The 25833-nt window shown below is 40.4% G+C and overlaps 1 protein-coding gene across 11 annotated transcripts in view; it reads right to left on the reverse strand.

The window, feature by feature from the left end:
• LOC136852588 (uncharacterized) overlaps positions 1-25833 on the reverse strand; it is a 222082-nt gene that overhangs the window by 169366 nt on the left and 26883 nt on the right. For 7 of the 11 annotated variants that reach the window (XM_067127433.1, XM_067127430.1, XM_067127438.1 and 4 more), the window contains exon 2: positions 23480-23555. The exons of the other annotated variants lie outside the window; for them this stretch is intronic. In XM_067127433.1, coding sequence (XP_066983534.1) covers positions 23480-23552 — 73 coding nt within the window. In that variant the 5' untranslated portion in view covers positions 23553-23555. The remainder of the gene's footprint in view (positions 1-23479; positions 23556-25833) is intronic. 11 annotated transcript variants of the gene reach the window in all.

Here is a 25833-nt window from a genome sequence, read left to right on the forward strand (position 1 = left end):
ATCTCTGTTAGGTATGTATCGCGCCAATACCCAATTATCGGCGCCGTTAAGCAGAAATCAGTGATCTTCAGCACCAAAATTACTGATTTTCGTCGCTAGACAAGCCCCATAAAACCGGATTGGCATCAACCAAGCCCACTGTTAACTGGGGACTGCCTGTACAGGTGTGTGTGTGTGTATATATATATATATATATATATATATATATATATATATATATATATATATATATATACACGTAGTCAAATCCACTTACGGGCATTAGGTTCTGACAGAGCGGTCGTAACTCGATCTCGTCGTAAGTCGACCAACCACATATATACATGTATTCTGTACCTACCGTATATTATCCATCATATATTATATCCTAAGTATGTACTGTATACTGTACTGTCTTTTTTTTAGCATATTGAATAAATTTAATCATGTTTGAGCTGTCTTCTTATCCTTTTTACCATATTCAAACACACATACATGTACATGTACGTATTTTTTTGTTTACATTTTCATAGACAACTGACTAGCCTACATATACATTTTATATTATCCCAAAAATGTGCATGTATAGTACCTATTATTACGTTCAGCATATGAAATCTTATCATGCTTGAACTCCTTGATTAATACTTACTTTTATTACTGTATTTAACATTTTTATTGTAGGCATTCAAACCATCTGTCTGGTCTGTTTACATTTTCTTATCCGCCATTTTCATTGCGACCGTAACGACGCAAACACACTGAACACTGCCGAAAGCTGAGCATCTCTCGGATATGAGTGCGCTGCGGTAGCGGGAAAAAGTATTGTACGCGCGCTCGACGTATTTTAGCAAAATATAAAATTAAATATTATTACCGTGAACCCTCGTTTATCGCGGTAGATAGGTTCCAGAACTGGCCGCGATAGCTGAAAATCCGCGAAGTAGGGACACCATATTTACAGTATTTATTTAACATGTATTCAGACTTTTAAAACCCTCTCTTTACATAGTACTGTTAACAAACCACCCTAGCCCTTTGTTGGCCGAGTCGGTTGAGCTTCAGACCGTCATTCGATGGGCCGGAGTTCAATTCCCGCAGCCGGCTGATGAAGAGTTAGAGGAATTTATTTCTGGTGATAGAAATTCATTTCTCGCTATAATGTGGTTCGGATTCCACAATAAGCTGTAGGTCCCGTTGCTACGTAACCAATTGGTTCTTAGCCACATAAAATAAGTCTAATCCTTCGGGCCAGCCCTAGGAGAGCTGTTAATCAGCTCAGTGGTCTGGTAAAACTAAGGTATACTTACTTAACAAACCACCCTTTACAGTAATGTACAGATATCTACAATACGTACATACAGTACACAGGCACAAATGATAAGCAATAAAATAGTAAGTGAACATAAAAAAATAGAAAGATTGTTATGGTGCGTACTGTACAATTGTACAGTATTTTACTCACCACGATAGAGTTGGAAGTTACAATAAAGCCCTCCTCGTATGTACTGTTAACAAACCACCCTTTAATGTACAGAACACTTAATGCATGTACAGTACCCTAATCTACAACAGGCACTAATATTAAAATGTTAGAATATTAAAGTATATAAAGAAATAAAGATTGTTACTGTACCCACCATGAAAGAAGTTGAAGAAAAACTTGAATGATGATGGCGATGAATTTGCTGTACAGTAGAAATGATGATGATGAAGCTGATGATGTCTTCTACTGTGCAGCCAATGATTGTATTTTACGTCTCTTCAGACTGAGGTGTCTTTTCCTGGGACACCTCTTCAACTTCTTCCTGGGACACTTCTTCGATTTCTTCCGAAGGCATAGTAGCAGGAGGAACTGGCTCTTTTTATGCGAGGCTGGAAGAACATTGTGATCGGAAGTTGCTGCCGCTGCTTCTTTTTTGATCGAAGAGCATCATGTAGGAGTCATGTCTTCATCGATTTTGTTGCAGAACTGCAGAGAACGAACCATATCCTCGTCCCATTCTTGTGACAATTCTTTTAGCTCCTTCGCTAGGTTGCAGAGCTTGGCAAGCCGTTCTAATGTTAAGCCTGTTTCTTCGACAACTTCTTGGGTCTCTTCCTGTGGTTCATTTTCTTCCTCACTGGCTGATTTTGTCAGGTCTTCGAGGTCTCGCGCCAGTTAGCGGCTGGGAATGGCAGTCCAACAACTCGTCAACGCCTTCCGTCGTCATGTCGCCAAACCCGTCACCTCCAATTATCGCAGCCAACTGCACAGATTTCCGTACTGCAGAGTGTTGAATCTCGGCAGGCGTAAATCCCTCGCCGTCAGAAACAATCTCGGACCACAACTTCCTCCAGCTCGCGTTAACGGTAGCAGGTTTCATTTCTTGCAGTGCCTTCTGGATGTTCTGAAGGCACGTGGCAATTGTGTACTGCCGCCAGTACGCCTTCAAATTGAATGTTTCATCCTCATCTTCTTGGGTGGCATCCACACACGCAACGAGGTCCGCCAAGGTATTCTTCGTGTAGAGGGCCTTGAACGCCCTGATAACCCCCTGGTCCATCGGTTGAATTAAGGACGTTGTGTTGGGTGGCAGGAACTCAACCTGAATGACCTCATGAGAAAGATCAGTCGCGTGTCCACCAGCGTTATCCAACAGGAGAAGGATCTTAAATGGCAAGCCCTTCTCTAAGAGATATTTACTGACTTGTGGGATAAAACACTTTTGGAACCAGTTGGAGGTCAGCATCTTCGTAATCCATGCTTTTGGATTATGCATCCAATACACGGGAAGGAGATTCTTATTTTTATTTTTCAAAGCACGAGGGTTTTTCGACTTATAAATAAGCCCTGGCTTCAGCAAAAATCCCGCAGCATTGCCACACATCACGAGGGTAACACGATCTTTGAATGCTTTAAAGCCAGAGGCTTTGGCTTCTTCTTTGAACAGGAAAGTTCGCGATGGCATTCTCTTCCAAAACAAACCCGTCTCGTCCATATTAAAGACTTGTTCGGGCTTGTATCCACCTTCAGCGATAATATTCTTGAACATCTCATTCGCGTAAGTTTCAGCGGAAGCAGCCTCGCCATGCAGGGAAACGCTTTTCAGGCCGAAGCGTTTCTGAAACTTGGCGAACCATCCTTTGCTGGCGGTAAAACGTCGTGTCTGAGGCTGGGAATCAGTGGATGTCCCTGCTTGAGGTTCATCTACATCATCTTCGTCATCTTCCTCTTCTTCTTCAGCGTGGTCGCCATCATCTTGAAGTTCCTTTGCCGCGAAATTCTCATACAACCTCAAAGCCTTGGTTCGGATGGTGTTCGTATCCAAGGCTATTTTCTTCTTCCGGCAGTCAGCAATCCAGATTGACAAAGCACCTTCCATACGGACGATCGTTTTATTACGAGCCGTAACAACTCGCTTTGCTGACTTGCTAAAGGTGATGGCAGCCGTCTTCCTAATCTTCGCCTCATCCTTCTTAATGTAGCGAACGGTGGATTCGTTCACTCCAAAATGGCGGGCCGTGGCGCGAATTTCTCCCTTCCTTCAACATATCGAGAAGTGTCACCTTCTCAGCAATCGTCATCATTTTCCGTTGGCGTTTAGGCTCAGTACCAGCCTTAGCAGAAGGAAACGAAGAAAAAATGCAAGAGAACGCACGGAAAACGGACACCTAGAAGAAGGGAGCAGCGAAAGACCAAGATCACAAGGGGGTGGGGGTCACACAGGAGGAGCTAGGCGATTATAGGATTAAAAGTACCCAGCACACAGATATAAATACAGCTGGACTACGCGTCTGCTCATTGTACGGATACTTGATAATATGGACTGTTTGTCCAAGAAAGCTTGTAACTTTTTGAATAAAAACTCTATTAGATACCATGCAGTTTGAATGAGGTCCTTTTAGTAATTCTACTAATGCACAGAACAATTATGTATGTGATACAGTTAATATATATATATATATATGGATGTATGTATGTATGTATGTATATGTATGTGTATATATATATATATTAAATATATATATATATATATATATATATATATATATATATATATATATATATATATATATATATATATATATATATATATATATATATATATATATATATATATATATATATATATATATATATGTGTGTGTGTGTATATATATATATATATATATATATATATATATATATATATATATATATATATATATATATATATATATATATATATATATATATATATATATACACACAGTAGAACCTCGGTCCTCACGCTAATTGCTTCCAGAAGAAGTGTCGAGATTCGATTTTGTTGAATTCTGAGTTAATTTCTCCTATAAGAAATAACTGAAAATGGATTAATCCATTCCTGACCACCAGTCATTACCCCAACCTTGCCTTTTTATACAAAACTTTACACAAATTACAATTAAATAAGTTCAGAGTTGAATAACTTACCGTATCAGAAGCACTTTTTACATTTTTAAATGCATACTGTATAAAAAAAATTGGCCTATGACCAATGCAGCCATATTAACGATGATAGACCGAGCGCCATAGGCTAGGCTAGGTAGCCTATAGGCACTACCAGAATGTACTGCAATGGGTACACATGAAAACTGTTAATAATAATGATAATGAAAAACAAGCCAGATTATCACATTAAATTAATAATACAGTATTTATAAGCCGAATTACTGTATGTCTGTTATCATAAAATTAAGAAAAATTTCCTAAATTACGTCGAACTCGGCAGCTTGTGGCAGATATAAACAAACCACAGCCCTGGCGGCGCTGTGGTTGTTTATATCTGCCACAAGCTGCCGAGTTCGACGTAATTTAGGAAATTTTTCTTAAATTTTATTATAACAGACATACAGTAATTCGCTTATAAATACTGTAACAGTAATTCGGCTTAAAAATACTGTATTATTAATTCAATGTGATAATCTGGCTTGTTTTTCAACAGCAGCAGCATGTGTGGGCTTTAAATGCTTTTAAATAAGCATGGGAAGAACGCCACCAACAATGCCAACTAGCGGCAGCCGCCCGAAACTCGTTTTTTCTACAAACATCATATGATTCATTGGGTCGGATTCCGGTTTGTTGTTTGAGCTCCGACGCAAAATTTACTCAACATTTCGTGTTGAAATCCGATTATGTCGAGTTCTAGTACAGTTGAGGACCGGGGTTCTACTGTATATGTGTATATATATGTGTGTGTGTGTGTGTGTGTATATATATATATATATATATATATATATATATATATATATATATATATATATATATATATATATATATATATATATATATATATATATATATATATATATATATATATATATATATATATATATATACACACACACATATACACACACACATATAAATATATATATATACCTCAAATTACGCGAGGTTAGGTTCCGAGCCCCTCGTGCAAGGTGAGTTTTTGTGTAAGTTTGGCATGGTCTTTAAAAATGCTAATAAATGTTTATTTCAGAGTTTAAGTACTAAATATGACCCTAATCATGCTCCCAAAGTATTAAGCTAACTTTTAAATGAACTAAAGTTAGTGTAATTTTATTTAAAATTTAGCTTATTACCCTTAAAAAGGAATACAGTAAATGGTTGACATAAAAATTGAGTACTGCACAGTTTCATAATAGCGCATTTACAGTAAGTGCGTATGTATACTAATGTTACCCCTAATTCATGGGATGCCATTTTCTTTGTGACTTAGAGTAAAAGCCGTTTTCTTTGCGTCACTTGGCAAAACGTCAGTCAACAAAAGTACAATTCCACAAAACATCGAAAACATGTACATAATGTTCGTAGAAGGTAGTACAATACAGGTAAAATTCAATCAATTTAAAATTTTATACTGTACAGGTAATGACGTACAGAGAATACTAAGTTGTAAAAGTATGTTTGAGCGCTAACTACGCTTGAGAGAGAGAGAGAGAGAGAGAGAGAGAGAGAGAGAGAGAGAGAGAGAGAGAGAGAGAGAGAGAGAGAGAGAGACTGTAATAAAGTAACTGTACTGCTTTTGTATCGTACTTATGCGCAAATATATAAATACAAATTTTCCATTCTGATTTTACACCTAAAAACACGAAAACTTAAAAATTATACACTTTCTACAGGGGTATCATCTTTGAAAAATGCAGGGTATCACATCTTGTAAAAGTACACCAACTGAACGTGCTGTAATTACATGCACATACAGATTGCACCAGCATTTTTCTCCGAGGTGAACAGAGTAATTTTCAAAGAATGACACTTATACAACTCTTAGTTACATCTCTGATATAACATTAACGAATTCATTTTATCAAATGAGCGCGACTGAACAACCTCATCTCAAGGTCATGTAAAGTCCTTGTGACAAAGACTTTGCAAATGGACATAATACTTGTATGAGATTTATGTACAGAAATATAAATATAAATTTTCCATATCGATTTTACAGTTAAAAGCATGAAAACTTATAAATGTACTTCAAACATTAAACAAGCATTTTCTGCAGGGGTATCATCTTTGAAAAGTGCAGTAACTTTGCAAATGGGTATCACATCTTGTAAAAGTACACTAAGTGAATGTGCTGAAATTACCTTTGCATCATATTTATGCATGTACAAAAATAAAAATAATACATTTTCGATACAGATTGTACACATGAAAGCATGAAATGCGTTTTTCATAGATTTTACACATGAAAGCATGAAATGCATTTTTCATAGAGATTTTGCACATTAAAACACCAAATGCATTTTTCATATAGATTTTACACATAGAAGCATGAAATGCATTTTTCATACAGATTTTACACATAAAAGAATGAAATGCATTTTTCATACAGATTTTACACATAAAAGCATGAAAACTTGTAAATTACTTAAAAAATTAAACACCCACTTCTGCAGGGTTTCTCGAGAATTTCGTGCGTCTGTGAAAAAATCGCGTATGCCCATTAGTTAGGTTCCAGTGAAAAGTTCGTGTGTGTGTGAATTCACGCAACTCGAATCGTGTAAGATCGAAGTATTACTGTATATATATATAATATAAATGCAAATTTTGGGTAACACATAAATCAAGAGGGAGCACATTTCTATTCATTTAATTACATTGTAAATTTCAGGGCATATTTCTTATATAACAAAATAGTGTTAGTGAAAAAATCAGCCTTCTAACTGTCACAGTTTCATAGTTATTACAAAATAAGCAGAAATTTTTTCTTTTGCTGTTTTCTCTAAAAGTTTTTCGAAAATTAATTCTTGTGTGAAGCTAAGAGTAGCCTTGCGGAGAAAACAGCTTCTTCTTCAGCCAGTAGGGAAGAAGTGGCATGATTAGACCCTGTGCCTGGGTCCAAAAGCCCTATAAAACGACTCACTAAAAATAAATACAGTACAGTACTTTTATACAAAGGTTTGCTCCTATACAAAACATGTACCTTCATGCTCCATAAAATATTAAAACCAGGATTTAAAACAAAGAGCCTAAAGGATTGCTCTTTCTTCGGTTCAGGAACAGATGACCCGCTACTAGTAGCGGACTGAGGGCTTTATTATTTTCAAACATGGTTCTGCATACTTAAAGTAGTGAGTGGGCAAAACCACATTGCTGTTCTACTGCGCCGTATTAATCCCATCCTCAAGCAACCAGTTGTCATAACACTAAATGAAGTTGCAACAGCTCTCACATTATGAATGTTTACCTTCAATAAAGGTAATAGATATGGAGCTAGTTCTCATGCACTAGCCTAATCAAATACGTCACAGTGAACCTTGTGTTCTTTGACAAAGACGTTCTAGGTTTCTATAACCATAAAACAAAAGGTTAACTATGCCTCTTCCAAGCTTAACCTTTGACAAAGACATTCTAGGTTTTCTAAAACCACAAAACAAAAGGTTAACTTTGCCTCCTCCAAGCTTAACCTTTGACAAAGATGTTCTAGGTTTCTAAAATTGCAAAACAAAAGGATAACTGCCTCTTCCAGGCTTAACCTATCAAAGTAAGTTTAATTGCCCCAACAGGACAGAGAAGTTTCCTCTTCTTCCCCACCAAAGAGGTTAAACTGGAATTCTTACAGTTCTCTGGAAAGCTTAGCCTTAACATCATTCTCAGCTCTAAGGCAAAATGATAAAATAGCATTCCCTTTACAACAGCTTTAAGGAGAAAGCTTCCAATAAATTTACTCTTTTAACAGACAATAGTGCTAAATAACAGGTGGTTTCATGGTAAATAAATCAATGGAAATCATCCCAGAGGTTCAAAAGAATCTACAGGTAAAATTTAGACCTGCATCTAACTTCCAAGAGAGACTGATACTGAGTTGAAGGAACTTCAATCTCAACTGATCTCAACACCTTAAGGTGCTGATCATCAACCAGATCTAACAGCACATGACGTAATATCATGGAAATGTGGAATAATAACCTTGAAAACAGACAGCGAAAAAGTCTTACTATATCTAAGAAAGCAGAGAAAAGCTGATGTCTACAAGGTTCCAGGTGCTGAAAATTCCTCTAGAATGGCACCCTGAGCAATACACACACCGCTGCTTCTGACACAAAGCCACAGTTGTTTTCCACTTAAGGACAGAACCCATGATACCTTTGAAAATCCCCTTATTGGGAGGAGACAGCTGAGCATCTACCTACAAGATTGAGTTGGTTTCCAATTAACAGAACAGTAAGAAAGACATCAACCGAGTGTGTTAAAAAGTTAACTAAACATTTGCTCTCAGGCTACTAGTGCTCTACAGGAGTCACTAAGCAATTCTTGAACTTGAAATTACTCAATACTTCCTTAGAGTAGATAGAGGACGAAGGCCTATGAGTCTGAATCAGGCCAAACTTAAAGAAATACATAGACTGCTCAAGCCTGAGGGCCCTCAAAGGAGTAGTAATTGACTGGTGGTTACTGTTCATCTGCATGCTAACAAGTCTACATTTGACCACTCCTCTAATCCCACAGCAACTGTCAAACTTGTGGATGTAATGGCCACTCTGTAGGTAATTTCTTCTTTTTGAATCCCCAATTGCCAAAAACACCATCCTTCATCTGAATGAATTGTCAAACCAATATCATGTTCATTTCAATCAAAGAAGCAAACTTTCCACTATGAGTTTTCTTTCTGACCAGGGATAAACCTGCTAGGCATCTTTGATGGTCTTTCCACTGCCTTGACATCTAGTAAGTTTACCAGGTGTAGTGCTGACCATTCTATATTGTATGTAATTGTAACAACAGTAGTCAAAATTCGTTTCGTGTCACATAACCAGAGGGAAAAAACAAAACCTGGACGTAGGTTTAAGAATAAAATGGCCAACTCTTGGTTACAGAGTCCCTCCTATAGAACTCGGCAACAATGATGGTCCTGGATTACTTACAAATTTAATGAACATTAGCGGTACACCGTAATCTCTTATGATCAGACTGTACTGCAATTGAGACTAATTATTCTGACAAAATCCCCAGTGAGGCCATGTTTCCTAACAAAGAATGCCCTTACCACTTCAGAAGCTTCCTTCAGGGCTATAATTCTTCAAGAAGCAAGTGCCTATTTGTCTTCTGACAGACAAGCCTGCAAATTCAAGTATAATCACCATATCACTAGAAAAGAATGAGTAGGAGTCAGGGAAGTTGACTGAAAATCATAATGTACAGAGACTGAGCCAGGTGAAGCAAGAGATCCTTGGCCTTTGGAATACTGTGGACAGAATTGGCCAGCTGGATCCAGTGACTCAGTAGAAAACGTTTCTAGCTCCTAAAAATCAGCACCATCCACCTATGGGCAACAAATTCCCTGTGAATACTTAAAGAGGCACTGTACACAAGCCCAAACAAAGCTACTTGACCAGCAATACCTCCTCTGTATATACACCTTGAAGGAACTTGCATGACTGAGGGTGTACAGATATGAGAAAATGTCTCCTGCATGCCCACCAAAACATCTGATCGTTCTTTTTGAAGTCACTAAAACCATGCTGGAAAAACCAAAAGCATGGGGACACACATGTAAAGTTATTCAGTCTCAATGTGTCCACTAATGATCACCAATCTCCAGTTGTTTATGGAGCTTGGAAAAAAACAAAAGCCAGCGGTAATAACCCACTGAATTATCCCTGGTCCATTTCATTCACTCCAATTTACAACATCCTACTAAAGAATGTGAGGCTTCTACTGGAGACGACAAAGGAACAGCTATAGGAGACTAAACCAGCGGAGGGTAACCTAAAAGGAATCATAACTCCTTCACTGCCTCCCACATGAGCTTCTGCTCCTAAGTCTCTCTAAGCATGCCAGTAGCCTTGCAATTGGCTATCTATCAGAACCTGAGGGCTGAACTTATCCCTGAGAGTATACAACAAGACTTCTACCAAAATATCCTCCTTTATCGCCTCCACCTGTGCAGCATAAGCCTTTATTACAGATAGGAGCAAAAGTGTTACTCACTTCTTCCATACTGAGTTAGTATAGGCATGACAACACCAGCCTGCAGTATCAGAAACAAGTTAAAAACTAACACTCTTCCTTGTTAAACTCTCACTGGTGCCAAAAGCCCTTAAAGCTGGTTCCACAAACTCTCTAAGCTGGCGCCAAAAACACACCAAGCTAGAGGCAATAAAGCACTAAGTTGGTGCCTCAACCTCTCCAAGCTGACGCAGAGAAGAGGCAAAATACTAAGCAAAATTTCAATAAAAGATGAAAACTTCAATCTAAACAGACTGTTTTAGCACGTCCAAAGCACTTGTCAGTCTCGAGTTCATCTCTTCACAGAGAGAGGAAAAATGGCATTTTTATAATAAAATAAAGTTTTACAGTAAACCCCCTGTACTCGTGTTCCCACAATTCATGGACCCACCTATTCGCAGATTTCTATATGGAACATATATAACTTATATACACATTATTTGCTAAAATTTGCCCGTTCACAGTATTTTCCACTCAGAAATATTCACTAACTACTGTATTTTCATATAATTTTCATGACTAAATGCACTTTTTGTGATCAAACTATTAAACTACTCAGGTACCCAGGTAGTGCTCAAGTTACGATAATTCGCCTTACGATAATTCAATTTTGCGATGGGGTAAGCAACTAATACCAATACGACAATATTTATAAAATATTTTTAAATTTCCCACGGGCGCAGGCAGCCGCATACAATCAGGCAGCGAGAGAGACCAAATCACAATAGACAAACTTCTTTTCCTCCATCTCTTTATCCCATTTTCTAGTTAAAAAAGTAAAAGAGAATGATAGAAGTATTGTTAGTAACGTTATACTCTTGCGTAAGTGCGTACAGCCATAAACAACCGAATGAGAAACTGTTGTTTGGCTTATAAATGAATCGGATAGCAACGGCCATTTTGCTTGTATTTCAACCATCGTACAGTAGTAAACAATTACTGTAGTTATGTTACAAATGTTGTTAAATAGAATAGGACTGATATATTTTTACATTATACCCTTATTCGGTATGGATAAAAGATCGGCAAGGAAATATACTGCTAAATTTAAGCTTCAAGTTGTAGCTGAAGCTGAGAAAACAATGTTCAAGCTGCTAATGATTATAAATTATCGTGCAACGCCAACATGGATGACACTTGACCGTAATTAAAATTGGAGAGGAAGTATTTTAATCAAAACTACTGGGCATGAAAGAACACATTACTGCAGTTTTTACGCTAATAAACGATAAATATGTAAAGCTCGTATTATGATGAAATCAAGTGAAAATAGCGAACGAAATCTTTATTTTTTTTACACAAAACAAACATGGCCCCAAACAGCCAACGTTTCTAATAATGAAAAAAATAGCCAAATTAATTTAACAGCGAGACATATTAAAGTTATATTTCGACTTAAAAACACTTTGCATAATGAAAAATAACCTTGCCCCATATATATTAAGTATCTAGAGATTCATTTGCGCTATCTAGAAGCTAGAAAAGCGCTCTGAACTGAGTTAAACACGGTGAAATAAACTTACCACATAATCGATTTCCAAACCAAAACACTGATCGATATGATCACAATTCATAATACAGAAGCAATATAAGAATATATATATACAATATTATTGGATACAGTGAAGTAGAGCATAACATTTTAAAAGATCCAAGGAAAAGATGCATAATCGTTATGTTGATATTTGTATAATGATATTAATATGTGAATATAGAGTACAGTATAATGTAGGCTAGGCTACCATTTATGTATACAATATGCCATAGAATAGGCTAAGTTAATTCTTGTTTGTTATTCAATTTCTCTTTGTACTGAATTATCATAAGTCACTCTGCATGAACCTCCAGAATTAGCTAATATTAATAATTACTAAACCGTGTATGTATAGAGAGCAGGGGTTCTCAACCTGGGGTACACGTACCCCCAGGGGTATGTGTGAGGAATTTTGGGGGTACGTGACAGGTTTCTCAAAATACTTCAGTTTTGAATAACTAACCTATTTGTAGAAAGTGGCCTACATGTGGTTTGTCAATGACTCAGCTGTAAAATATTCTTTCGATTCTTTGCCATTGACCAGATTCTGGTCAACAATGGCAAGTTCTTATTCTGCATTACCAAAGAAATGTGTACGGAACCTCCTGATGTTTCCTTCTACATACTGCTGTGACTCAGCCTGTGAGCAGGGATTCTCAGCACTGTGCCTGATTAAAAACAAGTTACGTTCACGTCTTGCAGTCAAAGACGACATCAAAGACTGTTCCAAGGATTGACTTCTTGGTGGCAAAGAAACAGGCCCAACCATCTCACTGAATTAGTCTACACTTGTACTTTAATGCAGTCCCACACAATGACTTCCCTATGATTAAATAACTAGTTATTAGTTGCGAGGCTTAACAATCATCATTAGTTCACAGTCAGTGGAACACAATGCCTTCTAATATTATTTTGTTATTTTTTCATGCTAGTGACGCTAGTCACGCACAGAGTAATTTCCCCACGAGTAACTAGTTCTAAGCTGTATATAGCACCTCTACCTCACAGTTATTGGAAAAATGTGTCTAATTTAGTTCAGTGTTATTTTTATAAGCTATTCACACACACAGTGACTTATCCATCACTGTTACTACTTACAAGCTGCAACTAGCTGCAAACAGCACTAGTTCACTGCCACAATGATCGAAAACTATCTGATATAGTTCTGTTTTATAAATTTATTGCATGCTAGTTGCCAGTCACAGAGTGTCTCCCTGTGAAATATTAGTTCCTATCACCACTACCTCCTAGTGGCATATTCCCATTAATTGAAAATTTTGTCTGCTCCACATATGTAACACAATTTAAACTTAATAAACTAAGTCAAAAGACCATGCATTTCTTTTTACCCTTCCTGATGCTGCATTGTCAGTAAGGGGTACATGACCAATACTGAAAGACTTCAAGGGGTACATAATATTAAAAAGGTTGAGAATCCCTGGTATAGAGTATACTTTATAGTGTAGGCTAGGCTACCATATATGTATACATGGTACTGAATGCCCTAGGTAGGCTAGGTTATATTTGAGTACGTTTTTTCCAACAAACGATGGGTTTTTTGGAACCTAACCCCATCATAAGTAGGATAATACTGTACCTGTATAAGCATTTTTAGAGTTTTTTGGGGGGTTTGAACTATCAAAATAGGTAGTTGTACGTGTTTTTAGAAGGGTTTTAAGTATTTGCGAATTTTAGCTATTCGTGAGGGGGGTTGTATGTGTGTGTGGTACTCATCCCCAGCGGATACGGGGGATTTACTGTATATATACTTACCAAGTAATTACATAGCTATTAGTTTCTAACTGTTGCGGCAGCTTAAATTTTGAAATTCGCGGTAGGTACTCTATTGTTTTGGTGTTGGTAACTAGGCCCCGTCCACTTCCAGGGAAGAACAGGTACAAAACAGCTGAAGAGCTCAATCTGTTTGTGGCCTATGTCCATGAGAGGGGAGGAGGGAGGGCTCCAATCATGTAATTACTTGGTATGAATCCAGTAGGTCCTCAACTTATGGTGGGGGATCCATTCCAGTGCCACGCCACAAGTTGATTTCCGCCGTAAGTCGTGTTTCGCCATTATCGGTTGTATCAAGTTACAGTGCTGTAAGCACCATTAACTTGATGCCTATTCTTGCTGTTAGCGCCATCAACAGTGCTTACGGCACCGTAACTTGATGCAACATCAAGTTATGGCGCTGTAAAATTCAGTTAAGGGAACTGAAAAAGCACTGTAAGAATGAATCTGCCTTAAGTTGGTGTTGCCATAAGCCGGTGACGCACTGTATATAAAACTATTTTATTATAAAAATAGTCATTTTTATATAAGTAACTTACCAAGTAATTACACAGCTGAATCGCACATTGACAGGAGGTGGGATACATAGACATATACTACTCAAAAACACTCAGTAATGGAGATGAATTTGAAATAGAAAGGTAGCTATCATTGGTGAAATGCCTGTAGTAACCTTACCTAGTGAGAGAGATGCGGCAGGAAGAGACTGCCTCTGGTCGGTGCTCATCTCTATCCATAGTGGTGTGGCGGTAAAGCTGGGAGCCTCTCTACTTCAGTGGGGGCTTTGCAGCCGAGGAGTACAGTACTCCAAAGGCTGCCAAAGCATTATACAGTAATATGAAAACAAGTGCCCTTGCCCTGGGTGCAGCACCACAAAAAACCAAATAACTGTTACCTATACATCACATAAAATAACCACTACCCATCCATTAAAAATGACGACTGGTGGGTACTCCAGGTACACAGCACCACCAAGTTTCCCAAAACTCGACAAACTGTACCAAGGCAAGCAGACTGAAGTTGTCTGCTCTTGCTGTGAAGTGTCCAAAGACTTAATCAGGTCACTAATGTCTTGGCTTGCAGACAGATCCAAACCTCTATGTCTAAAAACCAAATTTAGCACAGCTCTGTAACCTCTAATGGTAGATGTGGCTAAACCTCAAGAAGACCTCAGGAAGAGCAAAAAGTCTGCAATTTGTGCTAGAGAGATTTCAGAAGAAGAGACGTCATGTCTTCAACACCAGCAGCACAAGACTGCCCACCTGGCCTGGCAGACCTTAGAAGAAGACTGACGTCTACACTTTGCAATCTCCTCTGCAGCTAGTCTTGAAAAGCCCTTCGCTCTGACAAGCTTTCTGACAGTCTGAAGCCTGTTAGAGCAAGAGCAGATAAGCCTTGGTGGAAACGATGGATGTGTGGCTGTTTGAGAAGACTTCGTCTCTGTGGCAGAAGTCTTCGTCTCTGTGGCAGAAGTCTTGGGAAGTACACCAGCAGCCTGAGAAGATCTGGGAACCACTCCTTCTATGTCAAAAAAGAACTACAAGGGTCATTGACATGTTGCTGTGGGAAAGAAACTTGTTTATGGCTTCTCTCATTATGCTGAATGGCGGGAAGGCATACACATCCAAATTCGACCAATCCCGGAGCATTGCATCTGTTGCCCATGCCAGAGGATCCAGGGCTGGAGAACAATACAAGGGAAGGCAATGATTTCTCAACATTGCAAACAGGTCTATTGACGGCTTTCCCCACAGTTTCCACAGGTCGGTGCACACCTGTAGATTCAGTGTCCATTCCTTAGGTAGAACCTATCTGCAGCAACTTAACTCATCCGCTAGGACATTTAATCTGCCCTGGATGAAGCGTGTGACAACCCTGGTGTGACTGCCCTGTGCCAGAGGAGGAGATCCTTGGCTGCTTTGTAAAGGGAGAAGGGGTGAGTACCTCCGTGGTTCTTGATGTAAGCCAGCGCGGTCATATTGTCTGAATGAACAGCGACTGTTTTGTCGAATGTCACTGCTGCAAAAGACTGGAGGGCCAAATGAACTGCCTTCAACTCCACACTGATACTGTATGGAACTTTCTCTTGTCCCGAGACCACGTCCCAGGAACTTCCATATTCTCTAGAAGAGCCCCACAAGCCAGATCCGATGCATCTGAGTACAGGCAGTCCCTGGTTAGCTGCAGGGGTTCCGTTCTGAGGGTGTGATAACCAAAAATCACCGATTTTCAGTGCTTATCTGCACCAAAAAATGCAGATTTTTGGTTATCAGCACCTCTGTTAGGGATGTATCAGCACCAATACCCAATTATCGGTGCCGATAAGCGGAAATCGGCAATTTTCGGCGCCGAAAATTGCTGATTTTTGTCACTAGACAAGCATTGTAAAAACCAGATCGCTGTTAACCGAGCCTGCCGTTAACTGGGGACTGCCTGTATAAGGTTAGTTTGGGTCTCAGAGGATGCAGCAACTTCCCTATTAAAAACCCACCCTCCTGGGAGCCACAACCAAGGGTCCTCCCCGATCTCAGTGGTGATGGGGAAAACGAACAAGTCTGGAAGAGTCTTCCTGTGCCAACTGGCCTTTCAATACTCTTGCGTGGAGTCTTCCCAAAGGTATGAGCTTCTCGATGGATGAGAGTGCCCAGTAGACTTATCCATTTATTGACAGAGCAGGACGGGAGAGAGAGGAAGTTTTGTACTGTACAAAGGCAGGATTGGACTCTTCTGTGGGACGGAAAAGCCCGAAAACTCTTTGTCACTCCTCGTCCCTAGATAGAGAATCAATTGAGTCGGGACTAACTAACTTCTGCAGATTGATTAAACAACCCAATTCTTGGGCAAGGAGAAGTGTCTTCTGAAGGTCCTCCATGCATCTTGCTCTTGAGGGGGAGTGGAGCCAATCATCCAAATATAGGCAGACGTTGATCCCCATAAGATGGAGACACTTCAGCAGAGGGGCGAGAACACGGGTGAATACTTGAGGAGCTGTAGAGAGGCCACAGCACAGAGCCCAAAACTGAAAGACTCTACCCTGGAACACGAACCCCAGGTACTTCCTGGAGTCCGGATATACTGGGACACAAAAGTATGTGTCCTGCATATCAATGGTCACCATCCAATCTCCCTGGAGAATGGATGACAGGACAGACTGGTTCATTTCCGTCCTGAATTTTGTTGCCTGAACAAAGAAACTCAAAGCGCTGACGTCCAGGACAGGCCTCCAACACCCCGATGACTTGGGGACTACAAACTGACGGCTGTAGAAACCTTCCGTGCTTCTCTGAGGACTTCCAAGACCCATGGCTCTACATTCCTGGCATTCCATTTGCCCCAAAAATAGAGAAGCCTGGCTCCCACAGGAACATGGAGGACAGGATCCTCACTTGCGAGAGGAGGGTTTAGCCCTATCATGCTGAAGGGAGGGATGGCGTAGACATTGAGGCCTGTCCAGTCTAGGGGCATCTCATCCATCTTCCAAGCTAGAGGATCTGGGATTGGGGAACAGAAGCGAGGAAGTCTGTGGTTCTTTGAAGTCACAAACAGGTCTATGGACGGCATGCCCCACAACCTCCATAGGTCATTGCAAACCAAAAGATCCAGTGTCCATTCTGTTTGAAGGACTTGTTTGAGGCGACTCTGACCGTCTGCCAGAACATCCATCTACCCCTGGATGAACCGCGCCAGTAATGAAACCTGGTTCCGATCTGTCCAGAGCAGAAGTTTCCTCGTCACCTTGTAAACAGAGAATGAGTGGGTCGCCCTTTGCTTTCTGATGTACGTATACTGTCTGAGCAAATCGTTTCTGTCTTGCTGCGCACCAAGGTCAAGCATGACTGGAGACCCAGATGAATGGCCTTCAGTTCCTTTACATGGGAACTCCTCAGAACCTCCGACCATGTTCCCAACACTTCGTGATTCCCTAAATGATCTCCCCAGCCTAGATCCAACGCGTCGGAGTAAAACTTTAGGTTGGGACTTGCTGGAAGGAGGGACTTCCCCACGCGAAATCTGTCTTCGTATGACCAACATTGAAGGTCCAGTTTGATTTCCGATGTGACTGGAAAAATGAAGAAGTCCTCCTGAGTTTTCCTACTCCAGTTCGCTCTTAGATAAGAATTGGAGCAGTCTCATGTGAAGTCTGCCCAGTTTCACAAACTTCTCGACTGAGGCTAATGTTCCTAAGAGGCTCATCCATTGAGCCGCTGAGCACGATTGAAGAGAAAGGAACTCTCTGACGGAACAAAGGCAGGAGGCGACTCTTCTGGGGGAGAGAAAAGCCCGAAAAGTCAGAGCCCAGAGTCATTCCCAAGTATAGAATCTGTGGAGTTGGAGTCATCTGTGACTTCTGGATGTTTATCAGAATGCCTAACTCCCTTGTTAGGCAAAGAGTTTTCGTTCCCTTCGCGCACTTCTCTCTCAACAGAGATCTGAGAAGCCAGTTGTCCAGGTAGCAGAAGTATATTCCGAGAAGGTGAAGCCATTTGGAAAGAGGAGCAAGGATCCAAGGAGATACTTGTGGGACCATGGACAGGCCAAAGCACAGGGCCCGAAATTGGAGAACTTTCCCTTGGAACACAAATCGAAGAACCTTTCTGGAATCCAAATGTATTGGGACATGAAAAGTAAGCATCTTGCATGTCAAAAGTGACCAACCAGTCCCCCTGTTGGATGGCTGACATGACTGACTGATTTGTCTCCATATGAAATTTTGTTTTTTACGACAAACTGCTTTAGGGCACTGACGTCCAGTACGGGCCTCCAGCCCCCAAATGCTTTGGGGACAACGAAGAGTCTGTTGTAAAACCCTTCTAACTCTTGATCCTTGACCAACTCCACTGCCCCCTTGCGCATAAGGGATTATACTTCTCGTGAAAGGGCCATAAATTTCTCGGAGTCCACCGAGTACGCTGGTAATACAATTGGCGATTTGGCCAAATGAGGGTTCTCCTTGAAAGGAATGGCATAACCTTCTTCAATACCTTGACCACCCAAGATTCCATACCTTTTCGACTCCATTCTCTCCAAAAGAGGGCCAGTCTGGCTCCTAACGGTGTGCGAAGGAATAGAACTTCACTTTTTTGGTTGCTGACTTGAAGGTCAACTTCTTAATCAATCTTGCGGGAGGCTGCAGATTCAAGTGAGATCTGGGTTGGATACTCTGTCTTCCCCCCATGAAAGGGCTGGAATTGGAGAGGGGAGAACGACTTTGTAGTCACGGTAGGGGAGTTTCTGGGACGCTTGGTAGATTGTGCCAGCAGATCATTTGTAGACTTCTGAAGCGATGTCAAGATCTCTTACACTAAGTCTTGAGGGAACAAATGAGGTTTATTTATAGGAGAGAGCAACAGAGTCAATTTCTGAGTTGTGGTCACCCCTTTGGTGGCGAATGAACACCATAAATCTCTTTTACAGCACATACATACAAAAGAGACAGGCACGTTCTGCTGTACTGTCCCTTACTGCTTTATTGGCACACGACGGTACTCCCAACCAGTGTCGCAAAATCCTCCTCTAGAGAAGGAGAATTCTCAATTTTCTTGGCCAACGCGCCAATAGTCCAATCGAGGAAACTATTCCCCTCTAAAATCTTAAATAAGTTCCTGGTCAGATGGTCTAGTTCAGGGGAGGACAACATTGCTTTCGCCACAGAAAAGGCTTACTGTCGTGTTGCATCTACTAGGCCAGAGAAGTCCCCATGGGAGGAGGCAGAAACTCCTAGAAAAGGAGCTTCTCCAGTTTCATAAAAACAGTAGCTTCTCTTGACCAACTTGCAGAGCAGAAAAGCAAAAGTTGCTTTGTCCTGATCCCTCTCCGAGGCCAGCCAGACGTCTATTTCTCAAAACACCTTCTTTGCCATTGAGGAGAGCACTAACTTCGGCAGGTTCGCATTGTCTGAGAGGTTTCCTCATCAGGAAAGTCGAAGCAGGAGACACTGGTTCACCCGGAGTGAAGAAATCTGGGAAACTGTTGAGAAAATATCTCAATAAGGAGCAGGATGACGAAGGGGAAGAATCCTGTCCTACGTCTTCATCAGAAGAAACTGGCGACAAGGACGCGTCTTTTGACTTGGCGACAGCTGGGTTCTTTTTCAAGAAAGACATTAGGCCATCTAATTGTCGTTTAATAGGAGCAAGTGACAAGTCCTCGAGTCGAAGAAGGCACGAGTCGCAACTGGCGCTGAGTCGGCACGCGGTGTCAACTGATGCCCAGATGTTGGTGCTGAGTGCTCAGTCCAACGCGACTGTCTAATGGGAGCCATCGAAATACGTTCGGGAGATGAAGGATGCTCCGGGGCAAGACGGTATCATGAAGAAGATCAACTAAGTGGTTCTTCCAAATGTTTAGTAGTCAAGAATGGGCAATCAAAATCAGAGATGGACCCCAGACTGTCCCATGCCGATGGAGTCGGACATCCATAAGAAGTGGAAGGATGCACCACAAAACTGCAGGATGGCTTAAGACTAACACTAATCTCCTTGTATTTCTTAACAGGAGGAGGGGAGTTGTCCTCTACAGTGAGGAGTCTCTTCAAAGATCGAGAGACAGAAGGTCTACACAACTGACACCTCACGTCTGGCAAACAGCCTTCCACATCCGACGACACATGATAAACACTGAAAGAGACGCCTTTCCAGTGGCCCTCTGTTGTAGCCTGGGACCAGGGAACAGGCTTGATGGAGGGGGCAACTGTCCGTGGGCAAATTGCATATCTAAAAATTTGAACTTTTTGTTAAACTTTGATTCGAGGCTGGCACTGATGTCACAACTGAGAGAACAGGAACCTGGAACAGGAGTACATGGGATAAAAGTAGAGGGGCTAAGAATAGGAGACGACACAGGAATCTTAGGAAAAGAGACAGAAATATCTTCTACAAGATCTGCTACTTCTACAGGAGCTAAGCTGGCTTTATTTCCGGCCCTAATAGCCACGTTTCTCTTCCTGTCTTTATCCACTTTGTCTTGATGAGACATAAAAACTTTCCATTGTTCATCGTCCCAATCTCTACATTCTAAACAAGTAGTTTCCCCATCACCAAATTGGCCTCTACACTTTACATACTTTGTGTCAGAGACATAGCAAGGCTTCGCTAACCTAGTCTTGCATCCTTCAGTGCAAAACCTAACACTCGAAGAACTACAGTCAGACATTCCTAAGTTTAACTAAATAAGTCAATCAAGAATAAATAATCTTTGTGCACTAGTACGAAGACAGAGTACTTCACCAAGACTCCGGAAAACTATCCAAAAAACCATGAAGTAGGTCGCCAAAAAACCACTGATGTAACTCAGGAGCCAGCAGAAAACAAATTGAAGCTTTCTGCCCAGTTGTTCCTCAAAGTTCCTGACAGTGGGGGGGCATGTACCTACACCAGAAAAAGCACTAGCGCTACCGTGAATTTTGAATTTTTAGGCTACCCTAGATAGGAAGCTCATAGCTGTGTAATTACCGTCACTTATATAAAACCAGATAATAGTCAAGCTAGAGTCAGACATAATAAAAAAAAGTTACAATCAGGGAAAAAGTCCGTCAAATCTAGCTGAGCTAACTGTAATTAGCATGAAGGCTACCAAAAGGAATGAATATTTCACCAAAGATAGCGATAGCCACAACCATCCAGTGAAAAAATCAAAACAAAAAGCTTCTTAAACAATCGATGATCAGTCGCTGACTGGCAGAAACCAATTGAGCTCTTTAGCTGTGTTGTACCTATTCTTCCCTGAAAGTGGGCAGGGCCTAGTTACCTACACCAAAAATAATAGAAGAGCTAACGTGAATTTCAAAATTTAAGCTGCTGCAATAGTTAGAAACTAAAAATTATGTAATTACTTGGAAGTTACTTACATAAAACCTAATCTTCTACTGAAGACTTTAAGCGGCGATTAAGTGGCTGTATCCCAAAAGAGGGACTCAGCAACTTCATAAAAAACCAAAAAACAGGAGTTACGACTCTCCTGCCTCTTCTGAAAGTGAATCAACATACTTGAGAGCATTCCCAAACGACATATCCTTTGAAAGCTACATAGCTAGAATAATATCTAGCTTGGAAACAACAGAAGACACTGTAACCATGGTAGATTTGGAAAGAGAAACATTAACTGAGGCAGAAGTAAGAGGTCTGCCAATACCCAAAGAAAAAGCATGCACAGAACAAACAAGTGCATTTTGACGAAGGGGAATAAGCTAGCAGACAAGGATTTAAAATGTGCATAAGATGAGAGATTGGTTAAACAATCGACTGAGTCGACATAACAGAATAAGTAAAACTCACTACACACATTATTCTTAACAAAACTGTCTATAGTACCTACATAATTAGTCCTATAGGTAATAACAACCTCACACTAGGTACTGATGATGACAGAAGTTGCATATGTAGTGAAGATTAACGTTAACCAAAATGATCTTTCGGCTAACGCATTATACGAGACAATGAGCATGAAAAACAGAGAGAGAATGCGAAAATGATTGCCTTGATAAGGACTCCTGATATTGGAGAGCACAGAACCCCACCACCCTGAGAACTGACCCAGTTCCCTGGTAGCTGACTCTTTCACAAAGTCCCACTATGGCAGGGCAGTCCAAGGCTTGGGCTATGAACAGGCGAGGGAACTAACACCTTACTTCTAACGGGAAAGTGAAAAAGAATGCACACTATGGGGGGAATTAGGTACGATCCCCTGTCATGAACTCAGTTAAACTTGCAACAGAACTTAAAATAACGATAACATCCTGTTTTACTTCTCGATACGCTTTTCCTGAACCAAGAGGGGAGCAGAAGGCGGAGCTACAAACGAAGTCTCAATACTAGCACCATCAAAATGCCTAGGGATAGCTACATATGAAGGGACACTTAACTAGTTGCTTTCGCAATCTATCAGCTTCCCTTCTTTCCTATATCTGACATATTTAAGCACAAAGTCCTCAGACCAATCCCTACATTCCCCACATCTAATTTTGAGATCAAACTCTGTACCCCTGCAGCAGGTACAAATCAAATATTGATATATTTCAAATTTCAACATCCTACTTACACAAAAATCATTCCTACACAGCCTGATGTTATTGGCTTTGCTTCTGGTGGAAGACATCCTACGAAAATGAAATTACAATACCATAAACAGGTGCAAAACAGCCAATCTTCACAGAATACCAACAATCACCTATGCGCAATGGCGGAAAGGAGAATTCTGACTAGAGCTTAAAACATTCTAACACACCTGGTGGAAAACAGGTGAACTAGACAGTCTTCAGAGTCAGCCATGCAATCTTTTTTGTTTGAATGCCAACTCACCTATCAGCACACGAGATATAGCTAATTTAACAGTAGGAAAGGTTCATCCCAAATAAATAAGTTTTAAAAAAATTCACTAAGTCATAATAAACCTTACTGGCATTGAACCTTGTCACCAAGTTTCAATAACTGATTCTAGTTTGCACTAGGGAATACTCCATTAAAGGTAATAGTTTGCACTGCATTTTAACAAAAATTTTTTCATTCATGCACAATCAGAACTTCATACATCTATTAAAGTGAGGCCACAAGAATAAACATATGATTGTATTTCTCACTATCAGTTTTGGCTGGTTTACATAATTTTGTTAAACAATCCAGTATGAGACAAGAAAGAATATTACTGCATAAATACCAAACGTAAACACAATTTAATCAAATGTCTAGTGTTCATGCAACGCACATTAGGTAACTTACCCATATTGCCCCGTTTCAATGTGACTCCTCTTTTCTCTTCATCATCAGAGGTTTTCATAAGCTTTGTTGCCATTCTCTGGAAAATGACATTTTAATAATAAAATAAAGTTTTATATATACTTACCAAGAAATTACATACCTATTAGATTCTACTTGAACCGCAGCTTTAGATTTGAAAATTTGCAGTAGCGCTCTTTTCTTTTGGTGCAGGCAAGTGTCCCGCCCACTTCTGGGGAAGTATAGGTACAACCTAGCTAACGAGCTCAGTTCCTGTATGCTCTATGTCCATGTGTGGGGAGGCAGGCAGGGCTCTGATCATGCGATTACTCGGTAGGTATATATAAAACTTTATTTTACTATAAAAATGTTATTTTTATATATGTAACTTACCAAGTAATTACATAGCTGAATCCCACATTGACAGGAGGTGTGAAACATGGACATGTACTACTCAAAAAACATTTATAAATGGAAATGCATTTGAAATAGATAAAAAGTTAGCATTGTGGTAATGCTTGTTGTAACCTCACCTGGGGAGAGAGCTAGAGCAGGAAGATACTGCCTCTTGGTCATTGCTCATCTCGACCCATAGGAACATGACTGGTATTGCCAGAAGTTGCCCCTACTTTAGTGGGAGCTTTGCAGTCTGGGAATACTCTTATGACTGTCAAAGCTAAACAAAACAACCGCCCTTGCCCTGGGCATGAAAAAATATGCATCAACCAAAATGACCATAAAAAACCATGTTAACTGAACACCAAATTAAAAAACAATATCCATCCATTAAAAGCAAAGACTGGTGGGCACTCCAGGTACCAAGTACCCCAGGCTTCCCAATAACTCGACGACCTTAAACAAGGTGAGGAGACAGAGGAAATAGAAGTATTATTCCTACCCCTCATTCCCTAGTGCCATGCCAGCCATGGAGAGTGGACCTAGATTACTGTACAGTGAAGCCCCTGTATTCGCAGGGGATGCGTCCCACACCCCCGGCGAATAGGTCAAATCTGCAAATGCTTAAAACCCCTCTAAAAGCACTTAGAGCTGCCCATTTTGATAGCTTAACCCAAGAAAAACCCTGTAAAAATGCTTATACCTGAGTATTTTAATACTTTCATCACAAAAAGTGCATTTATTCATGAAAATTATATGAAAATACAGTAATTAGTGAATACTTCTCAGTGAAAAATACTGTGAATGGGCGAATTTTCCGCGAGTGATGGCTAGATATGTTCCACAGAAAAACCCGCGAATGCGTGAGTCCGTGAACCATGAGAACGCGAATACGGGGGGTTTACTGTAGTCCTCGAAAATTGTCTCCACATTACATAAGTAATGGTTGACGAAAGCTGAACGACACTTCCAGTAAGTTGATTGGATTATAGCAAAAAGGGACAGATTGTGCTTGAAAGCCAACGACGGGGCTACTGCATGTACGTCAAGGGCTTTAACCTTCAACAAAGGTAAGTTATCTTCTTGGATCCCCAAGCACATCTCTCACAAAGAGGAAGGGGGCATTCATGGAGAGAGGACACAAAGGACTTTTAACTGAGCACCAGAGGTTATGAAAAACCCCTCTGATCTTCGTTCTCTTGAGGTAGTGTTTTAAAGCTCTCACTGGGCATAAAACTCTCTCTTGGTCCGAAGGTCCTAACAATCCTGCAAGGCTTTTGATAGTGAAAGAATGATGCTATGAGTTAGAAGGATTTTCGTTCTTCACTAAGAATCCTATGATATACGTGCATGCTGCATCTCCTTGAGAGAAGCCGACCTGTTTATCCAGAGCTTGTAACTTACTGACCCTTTTTGCTGTGGCTAAGGCAATCAGAGATAGAGTCTTCCTGGATAAATCCCTAAAAGTAGATGTATGAAGTGGCTCAAAAGGAGGACCTGGGAGCCAATGTAGCACTACATCCAGGTTCCAAGAAACTGGGGTTTGAGTATCTCGTTTCAAAGCATTGAATGACTAATTAAGTCAGAAATATATGGGTTTGATGAAATATCCAAGCCTCTACAGTATGCCTGAATACTGAATTCAGCACAGACCTGTAGCCTTTGACTGTAAAGGTTGATAAGCCTCGGGAAGTCTTCAGATAAAGTAAAAAATCTGCTAGCTGGGCTATAAATGTGTCAAAAGAAGAGATGTCACGTCTCTTGCACCATCTGCAAAATACTGCCCATTTAGCCTGGTAGAGTTTGGAAGATGATTCCCGTCTACATCTAGCAATAGCGTTTGCTACCTCTCTTATAAAACGTTTTACTCTGACAAGTTTCCTGACAAAGCTTGATAAAAGCAATGGAAATGAGGTTGTCTGAGCAGATTTTGTTTCTGTGGAAGAAGCCGTGAAAAGTCC

This window comes from Macrobrachium rosenbergii, chromosome 25, assembly GCF_040412425.1.
Source record: "Macrobrachium rosenbergii isolate ZJJX-2024 chromosome 25, ASM4041242v1, whole genome shotgun sequence".
Classification (NCBI taxonomy): domain Eukaryota; kingdom Metazoa; phylum Arthropoda; class Malacostraca; order Decapoda; family Palaemonidae; genus Macrobrachium; species Macrobrachium rosenbergii.